Source organism: Mustela erminea, chromosome 13 (assembly GCF_009829155.1).
Source record: "Mustela erminea isolate mMusErm1 chromosome 13, mMusErm1.Pri, whole genome shotgun sequence".
NCBI classification, from domain to species: Eukaryota; Metazoa; Chordata; class Mammalia; order Carnivora; family Mustelidae; genus Mustela; species Mustela erminea.
In genome coordinates, this window is record NC_045626.1 from 63,678,671 (window position 1) to 63,691,628 (window position 12,958).

Below are 12,958 nucleotides of genomic sequence, written 5' to 3' on the forward strand. Positions count from 1 at the left end.
CTCTCGATGAACATATAGCCAGCACTCTTAATCCTTATGGACATAACCCTTAAGATCTATCACTAGTGGTGGGTTGCTGGTTGGAACGATGTGGGAACGTTATGAGAGAGGGTGGGTAATTTCCTCCAGAAAGTCAGCGTGAGCACATGACCCTCGAAGTGGCGTGGGTTATTGGTTCTTCGCAGCCTCACCAGTTCTGGGCAGCACCACATCTGTGACAGGGAGGGGCTGGATTTCTCAAAATTTATTCCAAACTGTTCTCTTTGCTAGGGTACTGCGCTCAACAGATCCTGACCGCTTCCAGGTAATGTTCTGCTACTTTGAAGATAAAGCTATTCAGAAGGACAAGTCTGGTAAGTTCCTTGTTGTGGTACTCCAATCAGGAGATGAGCTTTAATAGTCTAATAAGGAATACTACTCCCAGTTTTCTGTCTACATGAAGAAAATAGTTGTATGAAGTTACATGCTACATTGGAAATATTTAAGGTTATAAGGTTATAACCTTATAACGATACAGCCTTAAGGAGCATCACTCTTGTCTACCCTCAATACTTGTACGCTCCAACCCCCAAATTTCAGTCTCTAATACTATCCCATGCGAAAAGGATCCTGGGCTCCTCACATAGTCGTTGATGGACCTAGAGCATCTTTTGACTTTTTATGCTTTTTAAATGTCCAGAGCAGGCTAGGAGGACAAAGAACCAATTTCAAAGGACTCTCAATGGACAGAGTATCACAGTTTGAACATGAATAATATTTTTATTACTTTGCTTAAAGAAGGACAAATAAATAGGATAATGGTGTATATCCAAATACACTAAGATATATATAATCTACATATTTTAGCAAAGCAACAGATATAATATATAATATAATTACTGTATAACATTAATACAGAATATATTGGATATATGTGTTTATATGTATAAAATGTTTGTTTTTTCCACTAAGTGTTTGTGAAATAGAGACAAGTAGTTATTTCTCTTGTACAATCAGGAAAGAGTGAACAAGAGGAAAGAGTCACACAGTCCAGGAAGAGGCCTAGCACCAGCAATAAAGTCACGCCTGGCCTCCAAGAGTGACCAGGTAGAAAGGGTGCCCAGCAGGTAACAGGTCAGAGGTGTCCCACAGAGTAGCCAGTTAAAGGTACTCTGTTAGCTGAAAGTAGCTGTTAGAGAGTTTGCTAGGGGGACAGATTCAGACCTTCTGTGTGGGGCTCCATGCTTCACTAGTCCTGCCAGCCCTAAGGAGACCCCACTCAGGACTATGGACACTTCCATAGTTCTGGTCCATAGTTCTAGGCCAGACTATCAGGACCTGTACACCAATGATCCACAGTCCAAACAACTGCATCATTTCTGGGGGAGTTTCAGAATAAGGAAATCTATATGAAACGCAAAGACTTACAAGTCCAATGATGCAAATGTCCTCAAATCCTGAGTGTGCAGAGAGTCTCAGATGCAGCCAGTCCTAAAAGCACCAGACTCCTAGGAAAACAAATAAATGAAATTCTCCGGTGGTATAAAAATATTAGAGTTACTGAAATGCTAGTGAGGCAAACCTAAGATAAGAATGGCAATAAAAATGAGAAGAGTTATTAAAATTGAGACCGCAAAGAAAAAAAATTAAGCACATAATATAGTCACTGACCAGTTTTAGTATAAGGTTGCTGATGGGTTTTAAGCATCCTTCTGTTGGTCTATGTGTTGATTTTTAAAGTGTTTAAAAATTTAAGAGACTTTGAAATATTAAACACAGGTTTTAGTTAAATGCTTATGGGGCGCCTGGGTGGCTCAGTGGGTTAGGCCGCTGCCTTCGGCTCAGGTCACGATCTGGGGGTCCCAGGATCGAGTCCCGCATCAGGCTTTCTGCTCAGCAGGGAGCCTGCTTCCTCCTCTCTCTCTCTGCCTGCCTCTCTGCCTACTTGTGATCTCTCTCTGTCAAATAAATAAATAAAATCTTTAAAAAAAAATGCTTAGAAAAATTTGATCAGTTTTGTAATTGTGCTTAAATATTTGAGGGAATTGAGTACAGTAGATCTTTGAGTCTTGATTAATTGTGTGGGTAAATATTTCGAGGAATGCTAATGGAGAATTCTTAAAATCAATAAATTTATTATTAATTAAGTACAATTAGTAGTGAGGAGTCCTTCCCATGTTTAGAAGTCATTGGCACAGGGAAGAATCTATCAATTTGTTCTTGCCAGTGGAGAATTAATCCCCAGATAATTCTGGTGCTGTTTTTTCTATTATTGAAAAATCAGTCCTTCAAGAATCTTTTCTAAAATCACCCCGGGGATTCCGAGGTACTGTCTCATGTAGGACCTTTGTCCAATAAGTCCTTTAAAGGGCCCTTCCTGCTATTGCTCGACAGTTGGGAAATTGAGTGGGTAAACGTATTTTGGGGGTTTGGCAGAGAAAGACCCATTGAGGGGTTTGCAGGCTCCCCCTGCTGGCAGTGCTGGAAAGGACTGGACTAGGAGGAGCCCTTTAGAGGCTAGGGTGGAGTTATGTGCAGGCAGTTTGTATGCTAGGAGACCTCTTCCACTGGTGCAGGATACAGGAGAGGAGTCCCACACTCAGAGGGTCCCACACACATGCCCCACCAATGAGCTCCCCCTGCTGGCAGTGCTGGGATCCTTGCACTTGGGGGTATAGTAAAGACACTGTAAACCACGGGCTGAGCTGTTCATTGATTTGCTCTCCTCGTCTGTCCACCCATTGTCTATTTAACAGCTATTTTGTGCTAGACAGTTGGGTCAGTCCGAGTTTCTTTGATTCAAGGAGGGAGGGTAAGCAACAAAAAGAAATTGAGACTGCCAACCCCTAGGGGCCTAAGAACCTGCCACATTTTGCCAGCCTCCTAATGAGAATATCTATAAACAGAATCAGTTACCTTTCTAAAGCTAAATTATAATTCTCTTCTGAGCTCTGTTTCTCTGTCGCTGTGTTGTAAGAGGAAATTAAATTGTGGAAAACAGTATGGAGGTTCCTCACAAAGTTAAAAGTAGAGCTACCCTACGATCCAGCAATTGAACTACTAGGCATTTATCCAAAGGATACAGACATAGTGATTCTAAGGGGCACGTGCCCCCCAATGTTTATATAACAATGTCCACAATAGCCAAAATATAGAAAGAGCTCAGATATCCATTGACAGATGAATGAATAAAAAAGATGTGGTGTATATACATGGAATATTGGAAATGGAAATGGAATGTTACTCGGCCATCAGAAAGAATGAAATCTTACCATTTGCAGTGACAGGGATGGAACTAGAGGGTATTATGCTGAGCGAAATAAGTCAAAGAAAGACAAATGCCATATGATTTTACTCATGTGGAATTTAAGAAACAAAACAAATGAACATAGGGGAAGGGAAGGTAAAGTAAAATAAGATAAAAACAGAGGGACGGGGAAATCACAGAGAGAAAGGCAAACCTTAAGAGACAATGAAACTCTAGGAAACAAACTGAGGATTACTGGAGGGGAGGTGGGTAGGGGATGGGGTAACTGGGTGTGATGGGCATTAAGAGGGCACTTGATATAATGGGCAGTGGGTACTATGTGCAACTGATCAATCACTAAATTCTGCCTTGGAGATTAATAATACACTATAGGTTAATACAATTGAATTTAAATAAAAATAAATTTTTAAAAAGAGGAAATTAAATTGCCATGGGGCCTGATGTCCACTTTACCAAGACTTAATATTCACAGTACATTGTACTCTTCCACCTAATTTCCGAATGGGTTATTTTTGTCCTAAATATGGTACTGAGGGTTAAGCTGATAAATGTGTACCTACTGAGTGTACTTTCCTCTTCCTTTTCTCTCCTAAAATGTGGGAGGTGGGAAGGAGATGTCTTTGGAGATTGGTTATTGATGAATTTTCAGAACCAAGCAGGAGAGAGGTTATAAGAAGCATCTAGCAGCCGCCAAAGGGGATGGCTGGGACATCCTCTGTGTGGTGTGAGCCAAGCCCCCGTGTGTTTCTGCATAGCCTGCCAGCTACAGTCAGTCAGGATAGACTAAGACCAAGGTAATCCCAAGCTAACTTTGAGCACAAAAAAGAAAGTGGCTGTTTTTAAGTAAAAATCTCCATAGAGACTACTGCGTGATCATCATTGGCATCTTACCACTATCTGACAGTTTTTCATTAGGAACTTACACTTTCAGTTTCCTAAGAGCTACATGAGAAGATATTACACTGAACACACCCCCAAAACAAATTTCTTCCACTGAACCCAGCTTCTTAGAGATCAGCCTCTCCCTGCTGGAGCATGTCCAGGTCACACTAATCACTTTCCAGGTCTCAGAGTTTCAGGGGCCTGTTTTTCCTGATGATAAACACATACGTGATACCTCTTTATGTTTCAGCCTCTGGCTGGGCCTGGAGCACTGAGGTGCAGTGCCTGCCTGCTGTCCCTGCCCTGCTGCCCTTGCAGCCCTGTCATTTAGCCACCCCAAAGACCCTGCATAAATGGGCCAGCACTGCAGGGCCAACGGCATTTAATGACATCAGCAAATGATGTTTGTGCCCCACTGTTGCTTTTTTTTTTTTTTTTTTAAGATTTTATTTATTTGACACACAGAGATCACATGTAGGCAGAGAGGCAGGCTGAGCAGAGAGCCAGATTCGGGACTTGATCCCAGGACCCTGAGACATGACCTGAGCCAAAGGCAGAGGCTTAACCCACTGAGCCACTGTTGCTTTTTAAAATCTGCTTTGCACCCTGGGAGCCACAACCGCACCCCGTGCTCAGATCCTGGTTTCTAAACACCATCCTGCAGTAAAGGGAGCTAAGGCTGCAGGGAAAATACAAGATGCGCCTAGGACAGCGCACAGTGCCAGAAAGGAAGGTCTTGTGAAGGGAAAAAAAAGAAAAAGGAGAGGAAGAAGAAGAAAATGAAAGGAAAGGCCTGTGGGCATGTCACAAGGACACAGGAGCCTGCCTGAAAGAGCTCCTAATGACCAACCCTGGAACAATTTGAGCAACAAAATAATGACAGTATCAGATTATAACCCAGTGAAAGGAATAAATATCCATGAGTCCGTAGTGATTAGATGATTGAACAAATGATATGGGGAAGAAGGGACTGACTTTCCATAAAAAATTCCAATTACTAAAACTAGGAAGAGTGAAGAAAACAGAAAATCCCAGTGAGACCAGTGTACCTGCTGCAGGCAGAGCCCAGTGACAGGTGCGAAAGCCACGGGGCAAAACCTTAAAGAGAAATGACATGTCTGCATAACCTCAAAGTATCTTCCCCAGAGCATTTCCCAGTGACTGTGGTGTTTTTGACTTATACCCACGTGCCCCTCCAGGAGCTGCTGCTTAATTCCCCTCCCCGAGTGTGGGCTGGATACAGTGACTCCCTTCTGAAGAGTAGAGCATGGAAAGGGAGAAATAGTAACTGCACAGTGGGAAACCTAACATACACCACTGTATCTGAGCAATCAAGGTCAGCCTCACCAGCAGTGGGAGATACTGATTTCGCACACCCCCACCCCACCATATGGCAAGAAGGCCACTTCACATCTGTGGGATTACCTTAACATCCTGTAACCTTAGTCTAATCATGAGCAAGTATCAGGCACACCTAAGTTGAGGGACATCCTGAATAATGCCTATGCTCTTCAGAAGTGTCAAGGTCATGAAAGGCAAGAACAGACTCAGGAATCAACACAGATTGTGGGAGACTAAGGAGATCTGATTGGCAGTGCCATGTGGCAACCTCTTTGGATCATGGGACAGAAAAGGGGCATTAGAGGGGAAAAGGGGAAATCCAAATAAAGCCTGAAACTTAAGAGTATGGTATCATTGTCAGCTTCTTAGTTTTGACAAAAGAGCTGCTAAAATCAGGAGAGGCTAGATGCTTACGTGGCAACTCTTTGCTCTCTCTGCCACTCCTCTATTAGTCCAACATCTTTTCCAAACAAAATATTTGAAAATGGCTGGGATTATTCCCTTTCCCTTGCCGCTCCTGACCTGTGGAAACCTCCTCATTTCAGGCATGATGCAGTGTGTGATCGCTGTCGCAGACAAAGTATTTGATGCCTTCCTGAACATGATGGCAGATAAAGTAAGTAAACCTTGTTGGAGTGTGAATCGGTGTCTGCCTGAGGCACGTGGAGGGCACCTGTTGTACCTGTGTCTTTGGGATCTCTAGGCTAAGACCAAGGAGAATGAAGAGGAGCTCGAGCGACACGCGCAGTTTTTGTTGGTGAACTTCAACCACATTCACAAGAGGATACGGAGGGTGGCGGACAAGTATTTGTCTGGTCTGGTGGATAAGTAAGCTCATTTTCCTTCTAATGCTGTGTGTGTGTGTGTGTGTGTACCTCTTGATTTGGAACGTGGGTAAGAAAGTAAGCTCATTTTCCTTCTAATGCTGTGTGTGTGTGTGTGTGTGTGTGTGTGTGTGTGTGTGTACACACCTCTTGATTTGGAACGTGGGTGAGAACCATTCTTCCAGGGGCGCCTGGGTGGCTCAGTGGATTAAGCCGCTGCCTTCGGCTCAGGTCATGATCTCAGGGTCCTGGGATCAAGCCACGCATAGGGCTCTCTGCTCAGCAGGGAGCCTGCTTCCCCTCTGTCTCTGTCTGCCTCTCTGCCTACTTGTGATCTCTCACTCTGTCAAATAAAATAAATAAAATCTTTAAAAAAAAAAAAAAAAAGGGAACCATTCTTCCACTATCGGTGTAGAAAAATTGGAGTCAGAATTTAAACTCTCTAATGGCAATGCAACCTCCCTCAGAATGTCATGGAATTTGCTACAAGGTCTGAAGTTTAGTCCTGAAACCTCCACTCATTCTGAGCTATTGATGTTTTTATGTTTTGTTTTGTTTTAAGATTTTATTCATTTACTTGACAGAGAGACAGCGAGAGGGAACACAAGCAGGGGGAGTAGAAGAGGGAGAAGCAGGCTTCCCACCAAGCAGGGAGGCTAATGTGGGGCTCCATCCCAGGACCCCAGGATCATGACCTGAGCCAAAGGCAGACACTTAACAGCTGAGCCACCCAGGTTCACAATGTATCTCATGACCAGGGGTATCACCTACTGCCTGTGTCTCTGCATCCCACCCTCCCCTGCTGCAGGGCCTCCCTGGGCTGACTCTGGGAAGCTCAGAGTCATTGTAGGTGACGTCTCCCACCCCAGAGCCTAGCCAGAGGACCCTGGTTGAATCAGTGTCTTCCAGGCTCATCAGAGAGGAAGGAGAGCCGATACAGATCCTTTTCTATTCCAGGCTCTCTGTGCTGGGAGCCAAAGCAGACTCATGGGACATGGCCCCACATGGATGAGAACCCTCAAAGGTGGGCTGGGCCAGCCTGTCTGCAGGATAAAGGTGGGAGGCAGCAAGCAGCCATGCTGGGCTTGCCCACACATCCCTACAAGGGTCCCTGAGTTCTGGAGCCTGATGCAGGTGCTGTGTGTCTGGTCCAGCAAGTGCATGTGTCTGAGTGCATGTGTCACATAGGACATGTGTCTGAGCTGGACCTTCTAAGCAATGGGCCACAATGAGTCAGAGCTGTGCAGAGTTGGCTCCCCTCAACCCTGACTGCCACATTTAGGAGCAGCTTCTTCTCTTTGCCCCAGGGTGTCTTACAAATACTACCATTTTCTGTTTGTGCCATCTTGTGAAAATATTACTGAGGCTTGGTCAGAAACAAGGAGGGACACTGGGGAGTGAGGGAGCATGGCTCGACCAGTGTATAACCAAGACGATCAGTATCTGCTTGACACCAGGTCACATGGGGTCACGCTTGGGCCCTGAAGTGTGGGACTGGCAAGAGTCTGGGGATGTTTCTGACTGAGTGATCTGCCTGGGAGGCCTCTGATCCTCTGCTGGGCAGCAGGAGGTGGGGCTCCCCCCTCACCCCACCTGCCCCTCAAGGCAGCACTTTAAGGAGCTGAGATTCCTTAAAGATTTGGCCCCTGACTGAGACATGGCTCTTGGTGTAGGTTTCCCCACTTGCTCTGGAGCGGGACGGTGCTGAAAACCATGCTGGACATCCTCCAGACCCTGTCGCTGTCGCTGAGTGCTGTGAGTGTCCCTGCCTTCAGCCTGAGCCTCATTTATGCTGCAGGTAGCCACATTGGGGGTGGGGACTCCAGATCCCACCCTGGCCTTTCCCAGTGAGCTGCAGCAAGTTTGGAAGTCTGTTACAGACCAGACAAGTGTGGGGAAGGGAGCAGTTTGCTGCCCAGTATGACCTGGAGGCCCAGCTCAGCAGAGGCAGCCCAGGGAAGGCGGTTTGGAAGAAGGAACCTTGTTGTGTTTTCAGGACATTCACAAGGACCAGCCTTACTACGACATCCCTGATGCCCCCTATCGGATCACTGTTCCTGATACCTGTGAGGCCCGGGAGGTAGGCTGGCAGCTGTCCCCTTGTTAAGGGACGTTCTCATTGCACTCTCGAGTATCAGGGCTGGCGCATTACACACATGGGACTCTAAACCCTTCCTTTGTTCAGCTGCCTGTCAGTTTATAGTGCCTCCAAGCTGCATGAGCGAACATGACTGTTAGACAAACTTCACTGCTGTGGGGTGTGCAGACTGTCATTGTGGTAGTTGAGTAACATGACTTTGGCTTTGTGCGGCACTGTGGGAAGTAGATGGAGTGAGTGGCTCCGGGTAAGGAGGACGTGCCATGTGAGGTCTGACTCGGAACCCCCACTGTTGCAGGTTGAAGCTCACTCACACCTGGGCCAGGTCATGTCCCAGCCTTGGGGCCTCCAGCCAGACCAGCTGCCAGCAGGGAGAACCCTGCATGGTGATAAGGCGCCCCCAGTGGACGTGTGAGGATCTGTCTTATGCCAGGATTACAGACTGTGTCCTATACCCAGAGACTCAGGGTTGGAACATGGTCACTGTAATCATTTTTTAGGGTTGCCATGATTAAATGCCACAGACTGAGAGGCTTAGACAACATAAATTTATTTTTTCACAGTTCTGGGGGCTGGAAGTCTGAGATCAAGGTGTTGGCAGGTTAATCTCTTCAGAAGCCTCTTACCTTGGCTTTTAGATATCTTTCCTGTTCTCGTGTCCTCACATCTTCCCTCTGCCTGAGTCCTAATCTCCTCCTCTTTGGAGGACACCAGTCAGATGGAATTAGGACCCACCCATATGATTTTACCTTAGTCATCTCTTTAAAGGCTCCATCTCCAAGTACTGTCACATTCTGAGTTTCTGGGGGCTAGAGCTTCAACACATGGGTTTCAGGGGATGCACTTCAGCCCCCAGCAGTATCTAACTACAGTCTGCCCCTGGCATCCTCCGATGCCCCGCATACACTGACCTCGGCTTGATCACACTCTCTTCCAGAGCATCGTGAAGGACTTCGCTGCGCGCTGTGGAATGATCCTACAGGAGGCAATGAAGTGGGCACCCACAGTCACCAAGTCCCACTTACAGGTACTCTCTTGAAGTCACCAAAAAGCAACTTTGTTATGCTCTTTCAAGTGATCCAGAGAGCTTTCACAGAGGTAGCAAACTCGAAATAAGACAACACAAGTGGGAATAAACAGACCAAAAACATCAGTCTAGTGCCTGAGAATAACGGAAGCCTCAGAGGCTACTCTTTGGCGGGAACACCTTGGGGGGTTGAGGGTACAAGTCATAGGTGAGGGAGGCAGGTGTAGTGGGATCCCTGGGCAGGTGGGCCTCAGGAACCTGACCGCTCACACTGGTAGTTGCCAGGTTTGTGGCAGGACTTGGGGCTGCTTGCAAGATGGGCATGGGCGACATGGTACATGGGGAGGCCTCAGTCCAGCAGCAGCACCTTGGCCAGATTCTGGAGCTGGAGGGAGGCTGCTGTCCCAGCAGAGCCCTATCCGGGCTGCACGTGGAGGTGCACGTGAGCCTTTTCAGACCAAAGCACTGGCTTGTGAACACAAACGACCACAAGGTGAGCCATTGTTCTGGTCAAGCAGAGAAGGACCAGAAATACCACAAGATGAAATACCGCGAGAGGAAAAAGTCACCTCAAAAGGGATCAAAGATAAGAAAGATCCTGCTAGAGGAAATCTGGCTTAATAAAGAGAAGGTGCATTGAGAGGGGTGTGTGAAGTTGCTCTCAGCAACACTTGTCAGGACAAAGCTAGTTCCAAACTGTTTCTGGATCTGGAATCCAGGAAGGACAGAGCGGCTAGCCCCAAGAGCCTCGGAGGCTGTTTGGAAAAACATTTTGTTAGCGCCCATGAGTGGTACTTAGCGTTGCCATACAGCTCCTCCTTCCACAAAGGTGTTGGAACAATGAGGTTAGAGGAATTGGGGAAATGGAAAATAAATAAATAAATAAGCCTTCCATTAGGCACTTAGCAGCTAAGCTGCACAGAATGCAGCCTTGTAAGAATTCATGCCTTGTAAGTCAGCCATGCCTGGAACTTGATAACAGTTGCTGTCTAGTGGATACATTGGGCCTCTTCCTCAAACTGTTCATATTTAGGAACCAATTTTTTTGTTCGTTTGTTTGTTCACATGGAGAAGAGGAGCTTCAGTACTCAAGGCTAAGGTCTAAAGAGGGGAAGCCACCTTTCATTTCTAAAAAGGTTCATTGGGGCACCTGGGTCGCTCAGTGGGTTAAGCCACTGCCTTTGACTCGGGTCATGATCTCGGGGTCCTGGGATCGAGTCCCACATGGGGCTCTCTGCTCGGCGGGGAGCCTGCTTCCCCCTCTCTCTCTCTACCTGCCTCTGTCTACTTGTGATCTCTCTCTGTCAAATAAATAAATAAAAATCTTTAAATAAATAAATAAATAAATAATAAAGAGGTTATTAAACAAAAAAGCCTACAATAGGGAGAGCTATGTATTTTTTTAAGTGTGGTCTGGGAGGGGAGTGGAAAATGCAAAGGCTTGCACTGGTCTTGGTACTTCCACCAGCCCTCCCCTTGGTATTGCCCCAGGCCCTGTTTCCCTCCCCCCTGCACATCTAGTCCATCTGAACGCCACCCCACCTGCCATCCAGCCCTCACTGCCCAGCCGTGGTGTTCCCATCCCACCTGGGCTTCCTGCCATTAGCCTGTCTGTCCTGAGTCATCCTCCGTGCTGCCCACCACAGTGGGCCAGTTCACTAGCAAATCTGCTCGGTGCACTTCCCCACTACCTCTGCTCATTAGCCTCCCCCCATCACCGTAGGGTCCATGGTTGGGTTTCGGGGGCTCCGTGAACCCTCCAATACCACTGACACAGTTTTGTAAGTTAGTGCTCACTCACTTTCCCAAGGGGAGTCCTGTGGCCCGACCTAATCTCCCTCACCTGACAGACAAGGTTTTTCTGGACCTGGCCTATCTCTGGCCCAGGCTTGCCGCCTACTGTCTAGCTCCTTGTATTTGCTGTTCCTGCAGTGCTGACCCCAGACAGTCCCCAGAGCAGAAGGCCTTCTCACATCTCCAACCCTGCCACGTGTTCCTTTGCCCTGGCATCCCCCTCCACGGTTGGCAGGAGACTCAGGCCCTTGCTCTGCCCTTCTGCTGCCGATCAAGCCCCTTCACAGCAGAGTGCTCTGGCAGGAGAACTGCCCAGATGTTGACAGCACGACCAGGACTGTGCCACTCTGTGTTCTGGGGTGCACAGGACCTGGCAGGTGGCAGATGGTCAGCAAGGATGTGCTGAAAGAATAAGCGGTCCTCTCACATTTACTGTGTGTGCTGGCTGCTCTGAGCAGTCGGCCTTGTTCATGCATGAGCAGTAGCCAGTTGGGGGGCACTTTAACTTACTGAGGCTCCCGCAGAAGGGGTTGGACCCAACATTGGAACCAGGGTTTGCTCTACTACCTCACATACCTTTAAAATAAAAGAAGCTATTTTTGTTTCTGACTTCAGGAATATCTGAACAAGCATCAGAACTGGGTGTCAGGACTGTCCCAGCACACAGGGCTGGCCATGGCCACTGAAAGCATCCTTCACTTTGCCGGCTACAACAAGCAGAACACCACTCTCGGGGTAAGTGTGTGCCTCCCAGGGAGCAGGAGTCTCCTTTAGCCCCAGGAGCCACAGGGTGAGGGAAAGGCCAAAGCTGATGTAGAGCTTTTTCCAAAAGCACCTGGACACCCACATGCTGCACACGAGGCCGTGCTGGCAGTAGGCAGATCCGAGTCCCATGTACGATCCCCACGTTCAGGGAGAACTGGGCAGTAGAACCTTACTGTGTTTTCTTGACTCATTAATGATACCAGATTTGGATTTCTGTGTATCCACAAGGTAGAAAACTGAGCTCTGGGAGACACAGTCAGCATTATCTTATATCACATTGATTGGAAGCATTTGCTGGATTTTTCTGTTTCAGCAGGCACTAGAATGCCTGTGCACACACATCTTCAGCTTCATTTGTTCTGCTTAGGATTCCCCGTAGCATCCATATGTCAAGAAGTGGCTAGGTTGTATTGGTTTATAGTAAAAGACACTAAAGGGAAAGGTGAAAAGGGTCATCCTCGCTGCATGTTCGTAGTCTTTGGTGATGATGGGCAGCGCGATAGCCCAACAGCATGGTATCAGTGACCAGCCAGGGTCAGGGAGAGCAGTCCTCACAACCCCGAGGCAGGGGAGGTGGGCTGGGGGGCTGAAGCTGAAGCAGAGGACATGGGAGGGTGTGGTCTGCAAATTCTTTCCCTTTCTGCGGGCCTCCTTTGTACTCAAGAGTGAGCCCCTTTTGTCTTCTGCTGCTAGACCTGCCATAGACTGGTAGCAGCTATTGGGTGTCTCTGAGCCCCTGCTGGCTTTTGCTCCCTCTGACACCATGCTCTCAACATCACCCTTCACCATCAAGTCACGTTTACACACCAGCACACACCCACAGGAGACAGCCCAGGAGCACTAACTTCACAGCATTTTCATTGTAGGTTACAATGATTGTCACAACGATCTGGTGATATGTCTTTTGCAAAGGTCTTTTCACCACTGGGGATGAAAGCAATCAGGGCAGCATATTGAAGCTATATCACAAGCTGTCTTCC

General features: G+C 47.4%; 1 protein-coding gene across 1 annotated transcript in view; it reads left to right on the forward strand.

The window, feature by feature from the left end:
• Window positions 1-12,958, forward strand: part of PI4KA (phosphatidylinositol 4-kinase alpha) — a 117,578-nt gene that overhangs the window by 77,923 nt on the left and 26,697 nt on the right. Inside the window, exons 23-29 of the mRNA XM_032310247.1 lie at window positions 271-353; window positions 6,016-6,086; window positions 6,174-6,298; window positions 7,968-8,049; window positions 8,291-8,374; window positions 9,330-9,419; window positions 11,829-11,948. Coding sequence (XP_032166138.1) covers window positions 271-353; window positions 6,016-6,086; window positions 6,174-6,298; window positions 7,968-8,049; window positions 8,291-8,374; window positions 9,330-9,419; window positions 11,829-11,948 — 655 coding nt within the window. The remainder of the gene's footprint in view (window positions 1-270; window positions 354-6,015; window positions 6,087-6,173; window positions 6,299-7,967; window positions 8,050-8,290; window positions 8,375-9,329; window positions 9,420-11,828; window positions 11,949-12,958) is intronic.